General features: G+C 30.9%; 2 protein-coding genes across 3 annotated transcripts; one reads left to right on the top strand and one right to left on the bottom strand.

Annotated features, from left to right (window-relative positions):
* Positions 1-9,578: 9,578 nt before the first annotated feature.
* On the top strand, positions 9,579-16,219 carry LOC108569351 (the record flags this gene model as incomplete). Its single annotated transcript, XM_017930873.1, has 3 exons — positions 9,579-9,737; positions 15,050-15,279; positions 15,337-16,219. Coding segments are annotated over 3 exons (1,047 nt in total), but the record flags the coding sequence as incomplete, so codon positions are not given.
* A 452-nt stretch (positions 16,220-16,671) lies between these two features.
* LOC108569399 (breast cancer type 2 susceptibility protein homolog) lies at positions 16,672-23,044 on the bottom strand. Of its 2 annotated transcripts, none has more exons than XM_017930937.1 (12): positions 22,894-23,044; positions 19,335-22,750; positions 19,109-19,276; positions 18,785-19,045; positions 18,617-18,725; positions 18,385-18,555; positions 18,131-18,338; positions 17,857-18,080; positions 17,521-17,798; positions 17,239-17,463; positions 16,963-17,179; positions 16,672-16,901 (listed from the first exon to the last, which is right to left on the bottom strand). In XM_017930937.1, the coding sequence occupies exons 2-12, from the start codon at positions 22,748-22,750 to the stop codon at positions 16,695-16,697; spliced, it is 5,484 nt and encodes a 1,827-aa protein (XP_017786426.1). In that variant the 5' UTR covers positions 22,894-23,044; the 3' UTR covers positions 16,672-16,694. The 2 variants fall into 2 exon arrangements, with proteins under 2 accessions (XP_017786426.1, XP_017786435.1); XM_017930946.1 differs by lacking the exon at positions 22,894-23,044 and adding an exon at positions 22,806-22,868.
* Positions 23,045-23,299: the final 255 nt, after the last annotated feature.

Genomic DNA, 23,299 nt, shown 5'->3' with positions numbered 1-23,299 from the left:
AATACGTTTTTTACTACTGAAAAAGTGAATTGGATTTTAATTTGGAACTTTTAACATTAAAACAAATCGTAGTTGATTATAAATAATAAATGTAATTAGGAATATAATTAATTAAAAGTAATTGACATATTCGATTAATGTTTATATTAATTAAGGACTTTTCCAACTTATAAATCACATTTTTTTCGATTAAACTTATAAAAAAATAAATGTCAGAGGATTTCTTTAAGATAGAAATTCCATTGAAATATCAAATACTCGTCTTTCCAAGATATCCAATTATGCACAAAAAATGCACTAGATTCCAGTTTCTTTCGTTTTATGTGTACATATCGAGGACAACATAAACAAAGAGCGTAACTGACTCTTGTTGTTGTTGTTTATTATATTTATAATGTCTCTATACTAGTTAACTGATCACGATGTCCTCCATAACAACGTGGTGTTACAAAGTTTAACAGTACATTTTTTAATCATTTTGTAAATGAATATGATCTTATTACAATTTTGAATAGTTTTTATCAATAGATTATCTATTACATAAAAAAAAGTTATGTTTCTAATTTAAAATTTGCGGACTATAATTGTAAGATCAATACGTTTTTTAATTTTTGTAATATATACAGTTTCATTGAATCTTTTTTTTTTCGGAATTATTCATGAATTGAAAGGTATTGTCTATGAAATTCTACAATAAATGATGATACATTCTATTGTAATAAACAATGAATAATGATTTTAAAAAAATAACTCATAGTTTTTTTTTGTTATTATTAATTATTATCGACATATTTAAATTTATTTATAGAAATATATAAATTTATTTATTTTTTTGTTGTTCTCCAAAAAGTATACAGTAATTCCTCGCGTAGTGCGGCTTCGATCAATCCGGATTCACTACAATCCGGTTTGAACATTTCAAAACAAACTAATTGTTTTATACATAATTGATCGATTTTTTTTGTCTACACAATTAAGTTACTTTTTGTGCGGTTTATTTGTTGTATATATTAATTTCCTTGATTAGTCCGGTTTCAAACAGTCAATTAATTAAATTTCTCTGTAAACGACAAATATTATAAAATAGTATTTATTGTTTCATTAAATTATATTTTCTTTATGAAAATTTTTACTAATTGAAAATAAAAATAACTTCACGTTTATGAATAGTATTAATAACTATCTGGTTTGATGCATGTATATAACGTATTTAATGATTAGCTTAATATTGTTATAATTATAATTATAAAAGTGAAAATAAACATACAACATTTCATATTTTATAAATTATTATGTTTAGTAATTAATTCATAAAACGTTGTAAATTAAGTATATTAGCAACTAAAATATTATACTTTATTTAATTTGGAATAAGATACATATACTTTCTACAAATATTAATTTAATATCTAATTAATAGGAAAGTTTTAATAAAAATCGAAAAGGAACTTCAGAAAAATTAGACTATAAAATGAAAAACTACAAATTGAAAGTATTTATATAGATTTTCTTGTTTACTCGAGTGGAAATAACATCTAGTCAATTTGAAATTAAAAAAATGTACAAATTTATATTTATCACTTATGGAAAATGTATAAATAAAGAAAAGTATTTATAAAGATTTCCTAGTTTACTCGAGTGGAAATAATATCTAGTCAATTCTAATGCAAAACAATCGCAAAGATGAGAACAGATCGAAAGTTATGGATGAATGAATGAACTTTCTCGGATTTGAACATATTTATTATTGATTAATATAACTATCGAAAGTTGATACAAAGAGTTGGGTCTATATCGCAAGCCCGACAACCGAAAGACCGTCTATTGAAAGCCCGACAACCGAAATCCCGAGTGTATCGAAATCCCGTGTGTATCGAAATCCCGACTACCATAATCCCGACAGTATTATTATAATTTCTACAATAACATTTTTAATAACATTTACAATAACATTTTAATAGGTACGACGGATACTGAAAAAAATATTTTTAAGACTTAGGTTGATGGCTTTTTTGCCCGATTATTAATTGTTGTTATTTATTCTTAAGAATAAGAAATATTCTATAATAAAATTAGTTTATGTTATTAACAATAAATAACAACAATTAATAATCTTATTAAGTTTTAGATTGTCGGGATTTCGATATAGTCGGGATTTTGATTGTTGGGATTATGGTAGTCGGGATTTTGACATAGTCGTAATTTCGATATAGTCGGGATTTCGAACGTCGGGATTTCGATACACTCGGGATTTCGAACGTCGGGATTTCGAACGTCGGGATTTCGATAGACGGGATTTCGGTTGTCGGGCTTGCAATTGCCACCGAAAGAGTTAGATGCTACAATTGTATGAAGCAATAGTAATAATCGTATTTAGCTCTTAAATTTACCTTTTTTAATAAAAGATTCGTCAGTTTAGTTGTGTATATCTATTGTTTAATGTTAAGAAAGTTGGTACCAAAATGGGTTCCATGACAAAGCAGAACAGCGATAAAACAAAACACGACAAAAAAGAACAGTTTCTAAACAGAACATCGGAAAAATTATTAAAGTTCGTGCAAAAAAGAAATAAACAAATGACAAAAATTGAATATAACTATTGAAAAAATTGAATATATATAACTTTAATATTTTTTCCGATTTTCTGTTTTGTCATTTGTTCTTTTTTAATGCAATTCTGGTTTGTCTAGTCACAATCAAATTCCTATTAAGAAACTTGTGTAAAAATTGTTTCGATTATTTAACAAACCAATAAATTGATATTGACTATTATAAGTTATTGATATATAATGGAATGGTACAACATACTATTAAAAAATTACGTAACCTCAATAGAACAAAAAAATGGCGCTAAATAAACTAGTAACGCTTCTTTTATGACAATGTGGTCAAAAGTAATATCTTAGTAAACAAAATATAGTGGAATCTCGGTTAACGAGCACCTCGCATAACGAACAAATTGAATTGTAAGAAAAATGACTCGCTTAACGAGCGACTTTTCGCATAACGAATGACGATGAGAATAGAAGTACCGGATTGCGCGCCTGCTACATCATTTTTAAAACTTGTTACACATATTTTTGAATATGTTTCACTATACGAGTAAAAATCCGAAAATTTTGGAACGGATTAAACTCGTTAAACGAGGTTCCACTGTATACTCAATTATTTCAGGTATATACAAAACAAATAAAATAAATATATTTAAAAACCAAGTAAAATCATAAAATATGTTGTCTACATCGATAATTCATATGTTTGTTTGCAAACAACTGCAGCTATAAAAAAATTGGTAACACTATATTTAATAAACTCATTGCAGTTGTTGCAGCAGCTTCAGAAGAAGAAGCGGCAGCAGCGAAACATCTGTTAGATATTTCAGCGTTAAATCCTAACAAAAATTCGAATTCGGTTGCGCTCTCCCGTCGAGGAAAACGTTAAATACGATGTCCATAAATGCTCGTTATTTTTAATTCGTGTTTTAATAATTGCCAGTAAGACCGATCCTCCGCAGTTCCGAGCCGCACATAAATCGAACAGACGAAAAGGAAGGACGGACTCCGACGCGGCACTTTAAAAATATACAAAAATATAAAAATAAAAGGAAAACATACAGAAGATGAAGAAAGCTCATATACACGTATACACATACGAAGAGACAGACAGAGAGTATTTTAAAATGGTCAATAACCGGGGAAATTCAGCGTTCCGCGCTTTGCGGTGTGTACGTTCCACGATTGTTGTTTCAAAATTGCTCCATTTATCTGTTGGGAAAACGTAAATGCTTCCTCTCCATTACAGACATGAGCCGTTCCGTCCGTCCCCGATGCATTGCAGCTGATTTCATACGTACGGATTCCGCGAATTTTGCAAGAGAAAACGACGAAAAATTGCATTGCAACTCGCAATTATAATAGTCGTATAAATAGCCAAATGAATACTTTTTGTTTTGTTTAGAATTAAACCGAATGAAAGTGATTTGGTTTGGTGAAAAAATAATTTTGTCGCCTAAAAATGTGTTTCATTTGCATTCTGTTTTAGAAAGCCGAAGATTGTGTGTGTGTATATATGTACGTACATTTCTGTACAAGATAGTTTGCAAACGCATTGTTCGGTCGTTGTGTTTTTTTTCTCTCTCCGCGTAGAAAGTCTAGTTATTGTTTAAATTTTGTAAACCAGTCATCCTACGCACGAAAGAAACAAAACTCTTGTTTCTGTCGCAAAGGAAACTTCATTGGCTCGATTGCGTAACTTCTTTCATTATAAGTTTTTTTTTGTATCATTTTCATTTAAAATCATTACCGTAATAGCGGAGACACTTTGTTTTTTTTTATTGCGCAAAACGTAATGTTTTTTTGTTTGTTGTCTCTCTTTTCTAACGGTTATTTATGTAACAATATGTAATGTATCTTCTATTCAATATTTCAATTACATATTATTAGAGTGTTATTGAAAAGAAATAAACTAATTATATTTGAAGGAGGAAGAAAATAAATAACTTAACCTATTTAATATAATGACCTGATCATTACACCGTATCAAATCTGATATCAAAGACCTTCCTTATGCGAACAGAACTAATCTATGATGCAGTATGTGCATATGCTGCAAAATAATTATGTAATAATTATAAATTTTGAAATACTATATTTTTTACTTAGCAACGACAGAATGTGAAACAAATGAATATTGCTATATTTGACAAGTGACATTTGTAGTTTGATATGTCACTATACTATGAACGTCACTTGTCAAATAAGTTATTAAATAGATTAATATTGTATGTGCATATATATACTGAAAGAAATATGTGATAATTATTAATTTCGTAATACTGTTTTCTTTTTAATAAAGCTTAATTAAAGTATGTTTTTACTTGTATTAATGTTATATATTTGACAACTTATTTGACAAGTGACATTTATAGTTTGATATGTCATTTGTCAAAAAGTTGTCAAATATAGTAATATTGACAAATGTATCAACTTAAATGCAAATTCTTCTACTATTTATCCGCTGCTACTATAAATCATTTGGCTAATACAAAAGTAAAAATATTTTCACTTTGATATGTGTCTCCACTAGTTATACAAAAGTAAGCAATTTGACAAATAAAAAAAAATCAATTTCATAAAATACATTGAATTTTGCAAGTGCCGAAATATGATATTTTTTGTAGCTGTAATTTGACAAGTAGCAAGTACATATCGGAAAAACTACTTTACTTTAGTATCTCGTGCATTGTGCATTAAAGCACAGGTTTTAAGAAATCCTTTAATCCTTTTATATTTTGTGTGAGATCCCACAATTGGAGACTCGCGAGACCGGAAATCCTTAATTTAGAATTGGGAATCGTTTGATTTTTCCGAAAAGGATTAAATTTAGAACGACCAAAATTTATAGTACTTCTTACCGTTAATGTTGATGCTGCAGTTGTTGCTGTTAAAGGTTCTTTATATTTTGTCACGTGTTTTTCGTTTATCGTGCAGCATTATAGCATTATACAAATTTAGAACTTCTTTGGTGCCAACCAGTTGCTGTTTAGCGAGACGCAGTTCCGGTAATTATATCAAGTCGGTGTTCCCAAACTCTGTTCTCCGTTGTTGTTTTTTTTTTCATTTCGAACGGCACTCCCTTCGCATGTCCATCAAAAATGTTTTAGTGGACGATTTTTCAAGTTTCAATTACAGTTTTAAAATAATCCTATTTACAATTCAATTATAAAAATAGCATTTTTATACAACGTAAAAAATTGTATGAATTATTGCAAATTTTAGATTTTACATTTCTTAGATTATAACGTTTATTTGATGATTTATAATTAAAAAAGTTAAGCAACGTTTACTGTGGATTCAACATGGATGGTTGAGCAATTCGAGACAAATAAGATGGCACTCGAGTAGAACGGAAATAATTTACTAAAGCAACAAGCCTTAACTGACGTTTGAAGGACCTACTGGTTATTGAGACTGAATCCTTCCAACATAACCATTTTTAAAAAACAAAAGCATTATAAAGATACCAACATAAAAAAATAAGTTAGTAACATTACTAATATAAAAAAACAAAGAAAGAAAATGCGAAAAAACAAAGCAGTTATCACTTGATTTAATGACAAAATTCGCAAGTTATTGTTAGTTTTATAAAGAATTGGCGAATAAAATTGTCATAATATAACAATATTTATTGCTTCAATTATGCAATTGTTAGTTTTACAAGAAGTAGTATGTATTTAATTATTTCAGAATACATTAATTGCATAAACTAAAAATAAAAATTTTCTACTAAATTTTCATAATACAACAATATTTATTGTAACAATACAATACATATAATAACATTTTTGTAACTTAAAAAAATGAATAAAGGTAAAACTGGCTTCAAATTACTAAACATGAAAAGGTTAATACATTTCCATATAATAATAATAATGTTTTCCTCTGATTTTTCACTCATATTTGATAATTAGTTTTTAAATCCTCGATTTTTTCGAATAATCAATTTTTCGTAAAAATAAAATATTTTCGTATATTTTACTTTTATTTTACATTTTTTAATAAATTTAATTTAAATTTATCATTTTCTACAGAATTTTCTTTGCGATTTCTAAAATTTTCTTCGAACGGTTTTGCGGATTTCTCAATGATTAAGGTCGGCGCCAAATTGAAAATCGTGCACATCTCTTTTTTATTCACTTTTTTTTCATTGCTAAGTCTATATAGCTATAGTGGGTAATAATTTTAGTAATTACTTGAGCATACACGACGGAAGGTATCGAAGCGTATGATTTCAAGAACTCTTCATAATTGCTCAATTGCCAAAATGCTTATTTTTTTTTACCTTGAGAGCGTATATTATTAATTGTCTTCTACCATCATCGTCATTTTAATTATACATGTTTTAGCACACAATTTGATCTGCTATAAAAAGAATACGTATTCATTACATAAATGGCAATTTTCAAATGGTAAATTTTCAATGGTAATTATAACAAAATCCCGACAATAACATTTTTAAATTATTCCGGAGCGTAGTGACTTTTAAATTGTCATTATTTCATATTGTGATTATTTCATAATGTTAAGGTTTATTATCATTAATTCAACAAAATCCAATAAATTAATAATCATTTATTGTTATTAATAAGAGACTACGCTCCGAAATAATAAAATGTTATTGTAAAAATTTTGATATAGTCGGGATTTTGATACAGTCGGAATTTTGATATAATCGGGATTATGGTTGTCGAGATTTTGATATAGTCGGGATTTCGAACGTCGGGATTTCAATAGACGGTCTTTCGGTTGTCGGGCTTGCGATATAGACCCATAGAAAAGAAATACAAATATGAACAATGAAATAAATTTGGAACAGAAAAACACAGAAGGACGTTCCTCAAATACGCATATGATATCGATCGAAATGCCTAAAACAGCATAAACAAATGACTGTAATCCCACGTGCAGTGCTACCAGCAGAATTGAACGTTCATAAATAAAAATTGATAGAAATCTTAATTATAAATGCCAAATTGTTTTTGCTACTTCTTTGCGATGTGGTATTGACCTGCAGGTGTCCTTGAGCCCACCTAATGTTTTAACATTATTAATAGTAGAAGAATACGATTTTCCTTTCGATGTTTCAACGAGCATTAATCTCGCCTACTTAATTAAAATGTATAGGTAACAAAGCGATTGAAATGGAATTAATTGCCAGATAATCTGCAAGTTGTTCATGCGTAACAGACGTTTCTTATTTAACAGAACTTAATTTATATCTTGAGAAAACAAGTTATATCCATTATTCAATCATATTAAATGAATGTATTTTTTTTTATTAATGCAATAATAATTTGTTTGTTGAAGGTTGCTGGATTTATACCTTTTGCAGATAATTTAGAGTTAACATTAAATTATTTAATAACATTCCGTAAATTATCATAGATCATTTAAAAAATGTAAATTTTGAACAAATTTAATGTTTTGAAACGATTGATTTGTTCAGTTCTGAAGGTTTTTAATGGTAAACCAATTTTAAGTTGTTGTTGCAAGTTTATTGTTATTTAAATCCATTTTCACATTTGTTTTTCCATAGTTTTCTATACTATTTTTACTAATTATCTGCATGCATTTGCCAATTGTTTTTTTAATACGTACAAGATTTTATGTATAAATTTAATTTTACTCATTTTGTATAAAGAAAAAATCACATTTTCGAATATTTAACTTTGATGTTATTTCGTTGTTGATGGTAATTGATGACATAACTTCTGTTTACATTGAGAAGTGGACATGTAATGATTTGTGGTTATTTAAATTGATACAGTAATTGCATACTACGAGTTAAATAAATTTTGTACAATTAAATGTAAACGTGTGTTTAACTTAAGCACATTTCGATCATTTACTGTTGTTTAGCGGTAATTTTCTGGGAAAATCTCTTCCTTTGATAATGGCCATTGTTAAAGTTCATTGAATGAAGCAATTTGTTCATGACTGAATTCTAAAGAAAATTCTGCAGTAGCACAGCCATACTCATCACAATGTTAATTTAAACAAACAGTAACTGAATCACTATTAAATATGGATTATTTATCATTCTATTCAAATGAGAATACTATAGTTTTACATAGAACATTGTACATACACATTGTACAAATATTCACTTTACTAATTTTAAATTCAAATCATGAAGATAGTTACCATTCATTATGATTATTATTATTGGTATATGCTGACAATTATTATATGAATTACCATAGAAACGCAACTATAACCAATGGAAATCGTTTAAATATTTGTATTGTCTTATTAGATGATAATAACATGTCATGATTAAATAATATAGAGAATAATTCACAATATAGAAATATACACTTAATTAATCTACTTAAGATTTAAAATAAGTTTTTTTTTAATACATATGAAATGAAAATACTCATCATTCATGATGATGATTATTGGTCAAATAAACTGATAATTATTATTTGAATTACCATAGAAACGTAACCAGAACCAATGGAAATCACGTTAATATTTGTATTGTTTTATTAGAAAATGACATGTCATGTTTTATACAATATTATATAAAAAAACTTAAATGAAAGTTTCGTGACCATTTGATGGAAAAAGCTGCACTCCACTATGTAGGTTGACATTTTCTAAAAGATATTTTCTTAGGTCCGCATGTTTTATTCAATTTGTTTAAATACAATTATTTATTAACTTTTTTTTTCAACATAATATTGGGAAATGTTAAAAATATATTTAAATAATCTATATTGAAATTGATTTTTATTTATTAATAAAAATGTACAGCGAATAACGCTGATTCAATATTTCCTATATACAATATGTTATATGAAGCTTCGTTTAACGCATTTAACGCTGGAACTTATTGGAACGTCTTACTATATGATAACAGCATACGAAAGTTAAACAAAGTGTGATTAGGATGAAGTTTTAATGGGTGACTTATTTTCTAACAGAATTATATTTAAGTAATTATAAAATCCTTTAAGAAATGTACATTTTATTTTTTGTTAAAATACTAATTTTTCTTTTTTTTTTTGGTTGCAGGCAGAAGTGAACGATCGAGATGATGATACGAACAAATATTGGAACATCAGGAATACGAATCGAACGCCTTTTACTTACACGAATCGTGCATCGGGTGTGTCCATAGAGAATGTTTATTTATCTTCGCAGATTGATGCATTGCAATGGCAACTCAAAGAGGTAATCAACTTCAACATTCTCCAATACCGATCGTTTTGTTGCATAATCGATATTATCCAATAACTGTTTACTTTTTTATGTACTGAATTTAATTAAAACGCACTGTTATTCTAATTGACTGAATAATGATAGGTGAAGGAATGTACGTTGTTTAGTTACATAATATCGAATTCTAGTGGAATTAGGTTGTACACTTTTATAATTAGCGAAACTCATTTCTGTATTAATATTTGAATTTATCTATAACTTTAATCATTATTAAAAGATCTTATTAAACAAGCCAAACATATTTGTTATAAATTTAAAGAAAAATCATGAAATAAGGTAATAAAAGTTAAATATTTCAAAGTAAAATATATATAAAATGTTTTTTATAATAATTCAAAAATTCCATTATTGTAATTGACAAAAAGTTGAACATTTGTTGATTGAATAATACAAAATTCTATTTGAATTTGGAAGCATTGCTTAACATGGAATTTATCAACATTAAATTGATTTAAAAATATAATTATTACGAATCTAAACGAAATTAACAAATGTATAAGATATTCAAAAATAATATTGAAAATTTCTTGTTGAATAATACAATATTCTTTAGGTATTAGGTAGTATTGTTTAACATGAAATTCATAAACATTAAATTGTTCTAAAAATATGATTCTTCAAGCTTATTTCAATATCAAAATTACGAATCTAAACGAAATTAACAAATGTATAAGATATTTTTAATGATTCAAAAGTACCGTTATTGTACTTGATAAAAAGTTGAACATTTCTTGTTGAATATAATACAATATTATATAGGAATTGACAGCATTGTTTAACTTTGAATTCATCAAACTTAAATATATCTAAAATATAATTATCCAAGCTTATTTCAGTATAACATTTTCATTTTTGTAATTTATAAAAAAAAAGTTGAAGAAATGTTCAAAAAAACATTAAATAAGATTTTAATATAATTATCGAAGCAAATTCTATTAAGCTTAGGCAGAATGAACTAATTTTCAAAATATTTGAAATTAATGAAACATTCAATTATTGTAATTGATAGAAAACTATTTGGATCACTTCTCGTTGTATAATATTCGGAATTTTATCGGAATTAGGTAGAGTCGTATTCTAATTAGCGAAACTAATTTCAGTGTCAAAATTGGGACGACGTAACGAGCGGTTTGAAATGTCATCACGTAATGACGTCCTTCCAATTAATTGGCAATTGAAGTACAGTACAGTTACAAGGCTCGAAAGTCCTTTGTCCAAACTCATCAAAAATTGAGCTCTCCGTGCACGGTATACACCCACCTGAATTATATACCAAGTGATCCAAATAATCTACAACCATACACAATTAGTTGTAGATTATTTGGATCACCAAAATGAGTAAAATAGGTAAAAATAGTTCAATTATACAAATTTTACCGATTTTTTAAATGCATTTTCGATTACTTGATGTAACGTCCATAAATTCATCTTTTTAATTTGGACGCATTCTGAATGTCATTGAACTAATTTAAACACACTTAGATCCATTAACATTCCCAATCAATATCAATATTTGTTCAATCTCTTAACTTAAGAAACATATACAATAAATTTAGTTTTCCTAAGTAATATTTATGTTTTGAATATCTTATTTTTTCTAATTCTACAAATAAGTTCTACATCATTCATGAAAATCTAAATTTTGTACAAAAAAAAAAGTTTTACAGTTATTTTTAATCATTAAGTTGCATTCCTAATGCCGGTAGCCAAGAGAAACCAAAATATTTTTGTTTTTTGTTTTCAAACGGTCTTCGCGTTCAGAGTTTAATTCCAATTGGACCGTGTGCTCTTGGTTTCGGATTGTTTTCATTTCCAGTCGATGTTTGTCGTTTAATTTGTCCGTTCGTTCTATTCTTGGTTTTGTCTTGTGAATTTATTGATGGTTCAATTTTCCTGTTTGTTTACTTTTTCTACAGTGTGTTTTTTGCTTCATATGCTTCTGTGTTTTATTTATTAGTATAAATAGATTATCACACAAATTTTATTGTTTACTAGATGTGTTCAAATCTTGGTGATTATAAACATAATTATTTCGTTTCTTAGAAAGTGTCATGAAATTTGTTTTACTTAAAAAATCTTAAAAATAAATCCAATTATCTGTATTATTATTAACATTTTTAACTTCTTCTGCTATTTCCAATTTAACGTCAGCTTTTTTGCTAAAATCTTCTTATTTATGATGTAGTAAGAAATATCAATGATCTTAGTTTTCAAATAACAATATTTTTTTTACATTTATTATTTGCGATAAATTTATTTCATCGTTATTTTATTAAATAATTGAATATTAACTAGAATAAATAGTTAATATTTCTTTTAATTCGACTTTCGCAAAAGTGATTTTTCTTAACTTTACTCTACATTTTTTCACAAATAAATTGCACAGAAGGTGAATTCAATGCCACGACCGCATTTATAGAAAACTGGATGAAAATCCAATGTAATACAAGGACGGATAAGATATTACTACCTAACACACATCAAATGTATAATAAAAAATAACTTATATTCCTCATAATGTCACGTTTATTAGTTTTGTTTGAAACACAATAAATTAACAAATACAGTGGAACCTCGCTTAACGAGCACCTTGTATAACGAGCATTTCGCTTAACGAGAAAAATGAATTGTAAGAAAAATGACTCGCATAACGAGTGACGAAGAGAAGAGAAGTCCCGGATTGTGCGCCTGCTACATCATTTTTAAAACTTGTGTACACATATTATGTGTATTTTTAATGTTTCACTATACAAGTAAAAATTTGGAAATTTTGGAACGAATTAAACTCGTTAAGCGAGGTTCCACTGTATACTGATTAAAGTGATCAATGAAATGACCAATTAGGTGTTAGATCTTGTAGCAAATATAGTTACATAATCTCAATTAGACTTTGAGTCTTCTGTGACATTCAATGGATCAGTTAATCAAATTTTAGGGACGTTGTTGTTTAAATCCCAGAGGATATTATAACCCAGATTTTCGGCGAAGCGTATTATTCGCTCCATCAGAACAGAGAGCAAAACATTTTAATCGAATGTTTTCCGGACGAGCGGCGAATATTTGTGGTACCGGTTCGCATTTTTGTTTTGTTTGTGTGTTATAAATTACCGTAAAAAAGAAATGCTACAATTTGTTATACAACGCATAAAATGCCGTAATGAGCTAATAATAATAATATATCTGCATCGGATGGAATATTAATGGTAACTGTGCAAAGAAAACGCAAATAAAACAATTTATTAATAACGAAGGAAAAAAAAGCATTTATTAGAAAGTCTGCAGTTGCATTATTGTTATGTTTTCTGTAATTATATAAGTACGTATTTATAGACTGCACTTGATTCATTCCATGTTCATAATTAAATCATTTATAAATTCAAACTTCTTTCTTAGGACGCGCGGAAAGGAGATTTAAGATTTTTGTTCCGTTCAGAAGACCCAATACTTTATAAGAAAATGACGTTTGATGACAGCTGTCATTTTTGCGCGACACATAGGTTGAGAAACACTTATGTGGACTATTCGTTAAGAAGTTTAGACGTTAAGTAAATATATATATTTCAGATAGGTGAAAAATGAAATTCATATAATGTAGTAACTGCGAAATGTATCCTAGATATCGTTACAATCTATTAACAAAAAAAAATCGAAGTCACACAGGATGTATGTTCCAGCATAACAGTATTATTTTATTTTTCGCATTCCAAACTAATTAACATTTGCTTCTGCTCTCCAAGTATAATTCCATTTTTATGTCTCTCTGCAAATTTTATGTTTTACTGCATATATCCTTACCGGCCATAACGAACTGCGCTTTCTCGAGATCATATCTCCAACGTGCATCATTTGCACTAAATATTACGGACGGAGAACGTTCGCTAAAAACCAACTATATTTCATTTCTTATAGAAATGTTTAATCGTTAAAGTAATCAGCATTTAGTCTAAGAATTCAAAGAATCTACATGCCATGAGTGGTAATTTTAGAACTGCAACAATTTTTGCATTTCATTCAAAGATTTGATATAATCAATGTTGTAAGTCCAAAGTGTCATAAAAGAAATGTTATGCTTATTTTTTATTTATTTAAGGTTATATCAGTCAATCTTTCTCAATAATATATTTCACACTGATTTAACAAATTATTGTTTAAAAATTATATATTTATTGTTTTTCTTTAAAAAGTTATTTTAAATCAAAATTGTAACGTTTCTTTTATGACACGTCGTTTTTTTAATTTGTTTAAAGCCTCAATTACTAAACTATTTACGTAAAATGCAAGGCTTTTAATATGTAAGAATGTAAAAGCATTCTAATAAGTATGTTGTTATACGTTGTGTTTCATGTACATTTCGATTTATCCTGAGGAACGTATCAAATATGAATAGCTACAAATTGCTTCTCGGCCGCAACGAAGATTAGTCATCGTGTCATGTAACTCTATATACCTCGGTACATTTCTTGCAGACACCGATTAGTTTGTTTACGAGCTTCCGCAACCTGGTAATTACATACAATTTCTCCATCTATTTCTCGAAATAAAGACAAGAAAAGAGTAAAATTCCGGTTGCGGCTCAGCAAGTTTCTTACACAAATCATAAGCAAAACAAAAAAGAAGATAAAGTTTGTGCGTTTTGCTTTTATTTCTCTGATCGTAATTGCATAATTCCGCAATCCATAGTTTTGTTTTGTGTATAATTTTATAAGTTATGAATAGTTTGAATGTAGTGTAAGACAATTTAAAAAAAAGGCGACCAATATTGGCGACAATTAACGGAAATCTGTGAGAAAGATCAAATGCTTCATGCTTCATATGCTTCGCAAAAATTCTTTATTCAATAAAGCACAATGCGATGACCGAAAAAATAATAGAGTTACCGTTCTCTAAATCGACTGTGTGGAAAGGAAGCTAGCGAAATCTGCAATAACCGTTCTCTTCACTAGTTTTTTCTTGGCTTTTGTTTTGTTAAATCCTAGTTTGTAGAGCAGCTCGATGATATTGTATCATTGTCTACTAGGAAAATTGGGAATCGATTGTCGTTCAATATTGAATCTCTCAGTGCAAGATGATTCATCGCGATTGTCTTCTATCCAGGTTAAAGAAATAAAAAAATATAATTAAATATTCTTTAACTCTGCATTCATTATGCGCGCATGTAACATACATGCACTGATACCGAAAAATCCGCTAACATAGAACAAAAGAAAATTGCACGGTCCCCTTTCACCTCCACCGCATATATTAATTGTATTATTCTTTTGCAGGTAGAATCCAGCCGTGGGATATACAGGACAGTGATGAAGCAGCTGGTAACGTTCTTGGAAAAAGCGCACAGAAGCTTGGAACTGTTAGACTCTAAGCTCAATAACGACAGACTGCCAAATAGAGAAGAGGATTGCTGCTCTTCATACAACGGAGAGCTGAACGATTCCTCTTCGTGGATTGGGAAGACGTGTACAGATTCTGCAGATGTAACTTACAGAAACGTCAGTAGGTAATGTAGATGAAAAGATGCGTATTCTTCGAACGGTTTTAATGATTTGATTTACAGGAGAGCCAAACGAAATAGTCTGCCGCACGAGATATCACCTCATAGTTTGTCGCAAGAGGCTTACAGACTGCTGAGGACCGCCGAATCCCTCTTGAACACGCAAGAACCAGATTTGACGAACCTGAAAAGCAATCAATCTAAAGATTTGGAGTTTCTGGCGCAGCTGGCAAAGGAATTCCCTGCAGAACCGAGCGTCCGCAAGCAGATTTCCTTGAACCCGAAACTCCTGACTCCCGAAAAGGAATCGAAACCGACGCCCAGCAAAATCACGACCTCCGATATCTTCAGGGAGACTTTATCCCGGAGCACGGTGCTTTCCTCCAAGTCTTCGATCGCCAACGATGCCGACTTCTCTTCCACGCTAACAGACGGACACAGTTTAAGTTTTAAAACGAATTCTTCACCAGTGAGCAGCATAGGTTCCGCCGAAGACGAGAGCGGTTTCAGCTCGCTGAATTCCTTTCAAGAAGTCGGGTTGCCGATGACGAACGATCCAAAAAAACACAGGCTATACGAAACCGAAACGTCGACTGAAAACGATAACTTTAGATTGTGGAAAACTACGACGACGATGACAACGACGGACCAACTGAGTTTAAGTACAAGAGGTGAAACTACTAAATCCGAGAAGATTCTGATGAATGTGCTTTGGGTGTAATCGTCATTCCAGGATTTTTTTATTATTTCTCCTATTTTTTACGAAATTAATGACTTTTTTTTCAAATCACATGAAATACATTTTCAATGCCATGCTTAGATGCTTCGCCATTGCGATGCAATGCATGGATTTTTATTTTTTTTTGCGATTAACTTAATTTTTAGCTTACATTTTGTATTCTGAGGACGGCAGACAATTGCCGAAGCGCTAAATTTAATTAGAACTGTTATATTGAAATGTGATATTGAAATTATGTAAAAAAATGTTTCTTATTTATATTGTTTTTTTTTGTACTAAATCTACTTGATAATGATAATAATTAAACTTCCATAGTATACTTAAATATTTAATCTCAATTATTCACCTACTTCCGACCTTACAAATACACTAAGATAGTTATTTTTTCTAGGAAATTATAACATTGTAATTTCCTTACGTAATACGCTTTTACAACATAAAAATTATATTTCTTGTAGTACTTGCGCAAGTCAAAAATGACAACTTGCCAAAGTTAATCAAAGCCTATTTATAATACTGCAGCAAGGGATAATTAAAGACATACAACTAATCTAAAAAAATAATTTATTAGGGCAAATAGCACTTTGCATAAAATGTTTAAACAAATAAATATATTATTCTATTTTCAACAAATAATTTTTATCCTTTAAAAAGTAAAAAAATAAATTTGATTATTAACGATTTACATGAATTGATCAGTATCTAACAGAGACATAGCCACATCGGTTTTGGTCAATCTTGATGGTATGGCTCCATTATCCTCGTACTCTTCATCGGTAACATTACTAACATCCATCGTGAGATACTCGACATCGCTCCTGCTCACGCTCTTATCATATTTTGCTCCTTCGATAGTTTCATCACACTCCGCCAACAATCGACTGATATCCTGAAACAATTAATAAAGCCGTCGAGTCAAGCTCGATTACCTCCGCAATTTAATTACTCACATTAGGTAATTGCTCTTTGAATATATCCAGGCCGTTCTGAAGGAACTTGAGCTGCGGATATTGTGATACGACGGAAAATTGATTCGCGATAGCTTCGCCGAAACGCGAATGGCAATTGTGCATTACCAGATTACACAATGCGACGCTCTGGCCTCTTTTAACGCCGTGCAGCAACGAACACAACTGTGGTCCGTCCATAATCCTCACAAGCAATAACCTGAAACTCGGAATTGTAGAATTATTTGAATTTGAGCGTGAATTGATAATTCGCAATACCTTCCGATGTAGTCGGATAGCCACAGCTCTTGCTCGTACGTAGAAATCGTAATTCGGATGACCAAACCAACGGTGTCGAATTCATTGAACCTCGGCTTATATAATCGATCGACGGTCATGGCAATTGGTAAAAGCTGCCTCTGAGTGTCTTGATATTTCTTGGAAGTACCCACGGTAAGTTGCTTAAAGTACGTCGTATTGCTCGAATGGAACTCGTTGGATGGTCTAAAATTTGCAAATTCATAACATAATTTATTAAATAAACTATGAAAACAGACTTACTTGATACCTATATTATAAACGGTCAAGCACGATTGCTCCTTAAACAATTGCATATGCTCTTCCGTAGGCTGCCAGATGTTGAAGGCGTAGGCCTTAGAATTCTTTCCATCAGCAGCGTCCATAATCAACAATTTCACCATCGACGAAACCTTCCGTTCGCTCACCTTTAGCTCTTTCAATTTCTGTGCTATTATCCTAGTGACATCGTTGTGCTTCTGAGCATTTACAGTTTCCATATACTTAAAAACACCATTTCTCTGAGCATCTGAAAGCGAATTCTGAAAATAAAAAATAATAACATCCATTTATTATTTATAAAATACTACTACTGCATACCATAACGGAATCTGGATCCATACTGGTCTCTACTAAGTGGTGAAGAGTCTTGGAGCAAGTTATACTAGCTATATCCTTTTTGTCCGTGCTACTTGTAGTTTTATCCTCAAAATAATCCTTCTCGTAATCGCTGATTACTTTATCCTTGATGGACTTCACTACTTGCGCACGCTCCATATCAAACTCCTGCCGTCGGTTCTCTTCCGCACGTTGATTCCTCCATACTATAATAAAAACAATTAGACAAATTAAACTAAAATAAGAGTTTATTTACTTCTAGCTCCATTCGTTGTTTCGTAATATCTAACCGGATACACCCTAGCCACGTAGATGTTAACGCAACTGGTAACTCCACCTTCCGGATTAAGACTGGCAAGCGGCAACGGAAACGGCGTCGGGTATTTGTAATAGCCAAGCTTCAAATGCCACACGGCTCTCCTCGTCGAATTGAAGAATATCTTCAGCCTAACGTTATCTGGAACCTACTCTAAAGTAATCTATGTTTGCCATGTTCTTTCCATCACATACATCTAGTGGATGGCAACCCTCGGAATTCATCAGTTCCGCTCCTTGTATGATCAGCTTGGTTCCAACTTTGATCTTCCTTTTGCGAATTTGCGTACACAAAGGTTTATCTATTTCGGTTAGTACAGTATACCAACCATCCGTCAGCTCCAATTCATATTTATAGGAATATAACTGAAACCAGAAATTGTTAATGCCAAAATTTAAAAAAAAAAATAGAATTATAAACTAATACTTCGATTATATTCGAAACACATAAAACCATCCTCTTCTGCGGAACATCATCGCACTCCAAAATCCTTCTTAAAGCTGGTCGTTCTGCTTTATCAATTTCTCTGTCGTATCTGTTAAAAATCAAAATAAAAATCAACAAATTCATTGTAGGATATTCTTCTATAATTACCTGTATTTTAAATGAACTATGATATTTTCAATCGTTAAACAGCCTTTGAAGTATTGTGGGAATTTCCGTTCATACGATGCCAGCTTCCAAATAATCTGCTTGTAGTGATTGATAACCCAGTGTTTGTGCAACAATTTTGGATCGACGCCTTCCATCGCGCGGAAAGCGTTATTTATTTCAGTTACTCCGACAATGTTCGATGAGTTGGGAATCACCGTTGCACCATCCATGGTACAAATCACAGAAGCATTCTGATAATTTCTAAAATTAAAACGTTAATTTGCAAAATGATAATTAAAATAAAAAAAATATAATCAACATTACTTGGATATGTTAAAATGAAGTTTGTCCGCGTTCCAAGGAGAAACGGAAACGATTTGCGAGTCGATGTTGAAGTAATCAATGTTCTCTTCACTGCTTTGAAATAGTTTTTGCAAGGGCACCCTTTCCACGGAATTCATCTTCTTCAAAGATAATATACCCAATCGTTTCCTAAACAAAACATATATGTTATATATGCGTGTAACACAAAAAATAAAATTTGTCTTACCTCCTATAGGATTCATCTGAATTTTCGAGTATTTTCTTTTGCCCCTCCAGAGCGGCCATCCTGTTCTCCAAGATACCCAACTTGTTTTTCAACTCCATATACTCCTTGTCGATCTCATTTTGAGTTTCGGTCAAATCCTCGCAAGATTTCTCATGGAAAATGATGGATGATTTGAGATGCTTTGCATCCAATTTTCCGATCAATGGTTTATCGAAAACTGGTGTTTGCAAATGAAACGCGGAATTGTATTCGATAGAATCATTACATTTTCTTTTCGGCGTGCTGCACGCTAAATTCGAAGCACCTTTATCGAAAGAAGTATCCAAGTCCTGGAACAATAACTTCGTTTTTTCCAGATTCTCTTTAGAAATATTGATGAGATTTCGCCTCTGCATTCCCAATCTCCGTTTCGAGCTCATGGATTTCAAAGGTTTCGTTAGAGGACTAGTGCAGGGGAGGGATTGCTGAATTTTCTTCAGAGGCGTTATTTGAGAGCTCACTTTTTCAATTGCGCTATCGTACGTGTTAACAGCGTCCACGATTAATTCGTGCGCAGTTTTTCCATGTGCACTGTTGAATTTCAACGTGTTTTCGCTGATGTAATCGCCTTTTTCCTTTCCCATACTTTCGCATCCTTCCGATTCAACGACGTTCTTATCCATCAACATATTGTAGGCTTGTTCGATCTTGGATTTGGAAATATCCATCTTATTTCCAGACGCAAAAGTGAACTCTCTCATTGATTGCTCAATGTCCAAATCATTCATTTCCGAATCACCATCCATCAGTAAACTGTGGGCTCTATCAATTTTATCTTTAGAAATATCCACAACTTTACCAGAGCCTAATTGGAAACCGACATTGGAATAAGGATGATTAAAGTCAGGATTTTTGTGCAAAGGATTGGAAACATTCGTTTCTTTTATTATATTGTAAGCTTCGTCGAGTTTCTTTTTGTTTACTACCTTCGAATCCACCTTCAAATCGTTAGATTGAAATGGCTGTAGTTCATTATCAATTAACATCGAATAAGCAAGATCAAACTTTTCTTTCGGTACATTCATTTTCTTTCCAGAAGCCGATAGAAAACCACATTTTTTCTTAGCATTTTGACTTTCAATTGTAGCAATATTTGATTCATTATCCATCAACATTGCATTTGCTAAATCTATCTTTATTTTCTTACCAGGCGCTGATTGAATATTAGATATTTTTGGAATCTCAGGGCATCGTACTGACTCAATATTTACTTCATCGTCCATCAATATTGCATATGCTAAATCTATTTTCTCTTTAGGAATATCCACATTATTTCCTGAAGCTGACTGAAAACCACAAACTTTCTTAACATTTAGACTTTCGACTGCGCCAGTATTTTCTTCATTATCCATTAACATAGCACTTGCTAAATCCATTTTCTCTTTAGGTACATCCACTTTTTTACCCGAAGCCGATTGGAAACCACAAACTTTCTTAACGTTTGGACTTTGGATTGACCCAACATTTTTTTTATTATCCATTAACATAATATATGCTAAATCCATTTTCTCTTTAGGAACATCCAATTTTTTACCCGAAACCGATTGGAAACCGTAAAGTTTCTTAACGTTTGGACTTTGGATTGACCCAACATTTTCTTCATTATCCGTCAACATAGCATATGCTAAATTCATTTTCTCTTTAGGCACATCCATTTTTTTACCCGAAGCCGATTGAAAACCACAAACTTTTTTAACATTTGGATTTTGTTCAAGTTTTTCTTCATTGTCCATCAACACAGCGTATGCTAAATCCATCTTCTCTTTAGGTAAACGCATTTCCTTACCCGACGCCGATTGAAAGCCAACCATTTTCTTACCATCAGGACTCTTAACTGTCCCATGACTAGCATTATTCGTATCTATAAACATATTATAAGCTTCATCAAATTTGTCCTTACAAATGTCCACATGTTTTCCAGAAGCTAAGCTGAATCTATTCGGGGCCTCTGATTTCTTCAATTGCCCACCATTTTCACTCGAAGATTTGTTCTTATTGTCCTCATGTTTACCAACGTTATTTTGTAAATCGCTTTCTACCTTAGTTGTAGCATTGTTATCCTTGACTTGGGTTCTTATAGAACTCCCATTCTCCGACTTAATATTGATTTTAATCCTTTTCGTTCCAATGCATATTTGAACGTGATTATTAGAAGAAACTGAAATAGAATTGCTCAAACTTTTTCGGTTATCGGAAGTATTAGCAGACCCTTCCCGCATCTTCACAGAATTCGGGATAATAGAATACTCATTTTTCTGATACTTATCCACACTTTTATTACAAACATTTTTATGCTTCTTCACCTTCCTTTTAATTGACGACTCCTTTGTCTCAGACACTTCTCCAGATACGAAACTTCCATCCACTGCTTTACAGTGCTTATGAAACTTATGTTTCTTCCACCTCTCAGGCTTGTGCATCTTAATTCTGTTCTTATATTCGGCAGCTTCCAAGTTGTACTGCTCAAACATCCTTTCAGTTTGCTGTAATTCCTCAATTGTGAACCCAGGAAAACCCACACTCATCTTGGATGTTTGCGATTTCATGTAATTACTATCTGAGAATGAACATTGTGAAACTGAAGTACCAGTTTCTACATCTCTGGAGGTTGCACTCAATCTGTAAGCTTCCTTCATATTACTTAGATGCACAATATCTCTCTGCAATGCATCAAACTGCTTCTGCTTATCTAATTTTAAATCTAAAAGACACTGCAGATTTTCAATTTCACAAGCCAATGTGCTGTTGGATTCACTAGTCTCATTGTAATTCATTTGGCTGTCTTTAAATTCTTCCTTTCCTTCCTTACAATTATTATAATATGCGTTCTTCATCTCTTGCAGAATTTTCTTCTCAAAAGACTCCTTGCTTGACTCAGTTGTAGCAGTATTATTGAGAAATATTTTCATTACATTAGGATTCATTGAATCCTCAGACTCAAAAGTGCTTTTGCTAATAGGAAATTTCTTATTTTCATACAACATATTTAAATTATTGTGAGATCCATCAGTGACATCTCCTGAAGCACACTTGTTGTAGTCAACAGTTTGCTGTTGCTCCTTACACTTCATAGTGAATTTATCCAATTTAGAGACAGACTCTGCTCTATTGTCATTGAGGATATCTTCGAACAAGGTTTTGTACTCCTTGATTTTATTCTCCGATATGGAAATGTTCTTTCCACCTGCTGATTTAAACATACACTTTGTGTACTCCAAATTGCTGCAATTCTCCACAGCCACTTTAAGTATTTTGCTCTGTTGTCTATCCAAAGGTATCTTTCTTCTGTATCTCTTCTTATTCAGAATCGGAGACAGGGGTTTCTCTAAGCTCTCTTTGTCTGCCACTGTCCCTGGTGATGTTGAATTTGATTCCATCTAAAATGTTTTGTTTCTAATTAATTTCTGTGCATTTTTTCAAAAATTTTGAAACCTTTTTTCATAACTCAAGCACACTGAGATCATCTAATGAACTACCAGCTGATATTCTATATTGATGATTATTAATATAGTATACTTACTTTATGTTTCCTGAGATATTCACAATTGCTTTATAAGATTATTATGTATTTATTTACAAATTGTCTTTTATGATTGTTGGTGGTGATCTTACCATAATATTTTTATTTTGAAATTTAACTGCACATAACCTAGAATCTTGACGTTTTGATGAGTTTGTTTACAAGTTTTGTTACTATGGATTTAAATTCGTATAACAATAATATTCCAAATAATATTTGAATTAAGTTATTAAATTTTATATAAATTGACAAAAACTTATTATGAATTTTTATTTGAAAATTATCGAGACTATGAAAAATTAAAGCACACTTCAACAATAAATCGTCCCAATTTTTTAAGAGCAAAACCCATTATAACGGTTTTATTTATTAATACATTCCTTTTTTTAAATGTATATGTATTTTC

Source organism: Nicrophorus vespilloides, unplaced genomic scaffold (genome assembly GCF_001412225.1).
Source record: "Nicrophorus vespilloides isolate i.1.1-1 unplaced genomic scaffold, Nicve_v1.0, whole genome shotgun sequence".
Classification (NCBI taxonomy): Eukaryota; Metazoa; Arthropoda; class Insecta; order Coleoptera; family Silphidae; genus Nicrophorus; species Nicrophorus vespilloides.
The sequence above is the reverse complement of the archived record's forward strand: the minus strand, read 5'-3'. Positions and strand labels throughout refer to the sequence as shown.

Coding starts and splice junctions, on each gene's coding strand:
- LOC108569399 (XM_017930937.1), bottom strand. CDS start 22,750: ATGGAATCAAATTCAACATCACCAGGGACAGTGGCAGACAAAGAGAGC. Junction 17,464..17,520: donor GTTTATAATATAGGTATCAA/GTAAGTCTGTTT, acceptor TGCAAATTTTAG/ACCATCCAACGAGTTCCATT. Junction 17,180..17,238: donor CTATCCGACTACATCGGAAG/GTATTGCGAATT, acceptor TCCGAGTTTCAG/GTTATTGCTTGTGAGGATTA.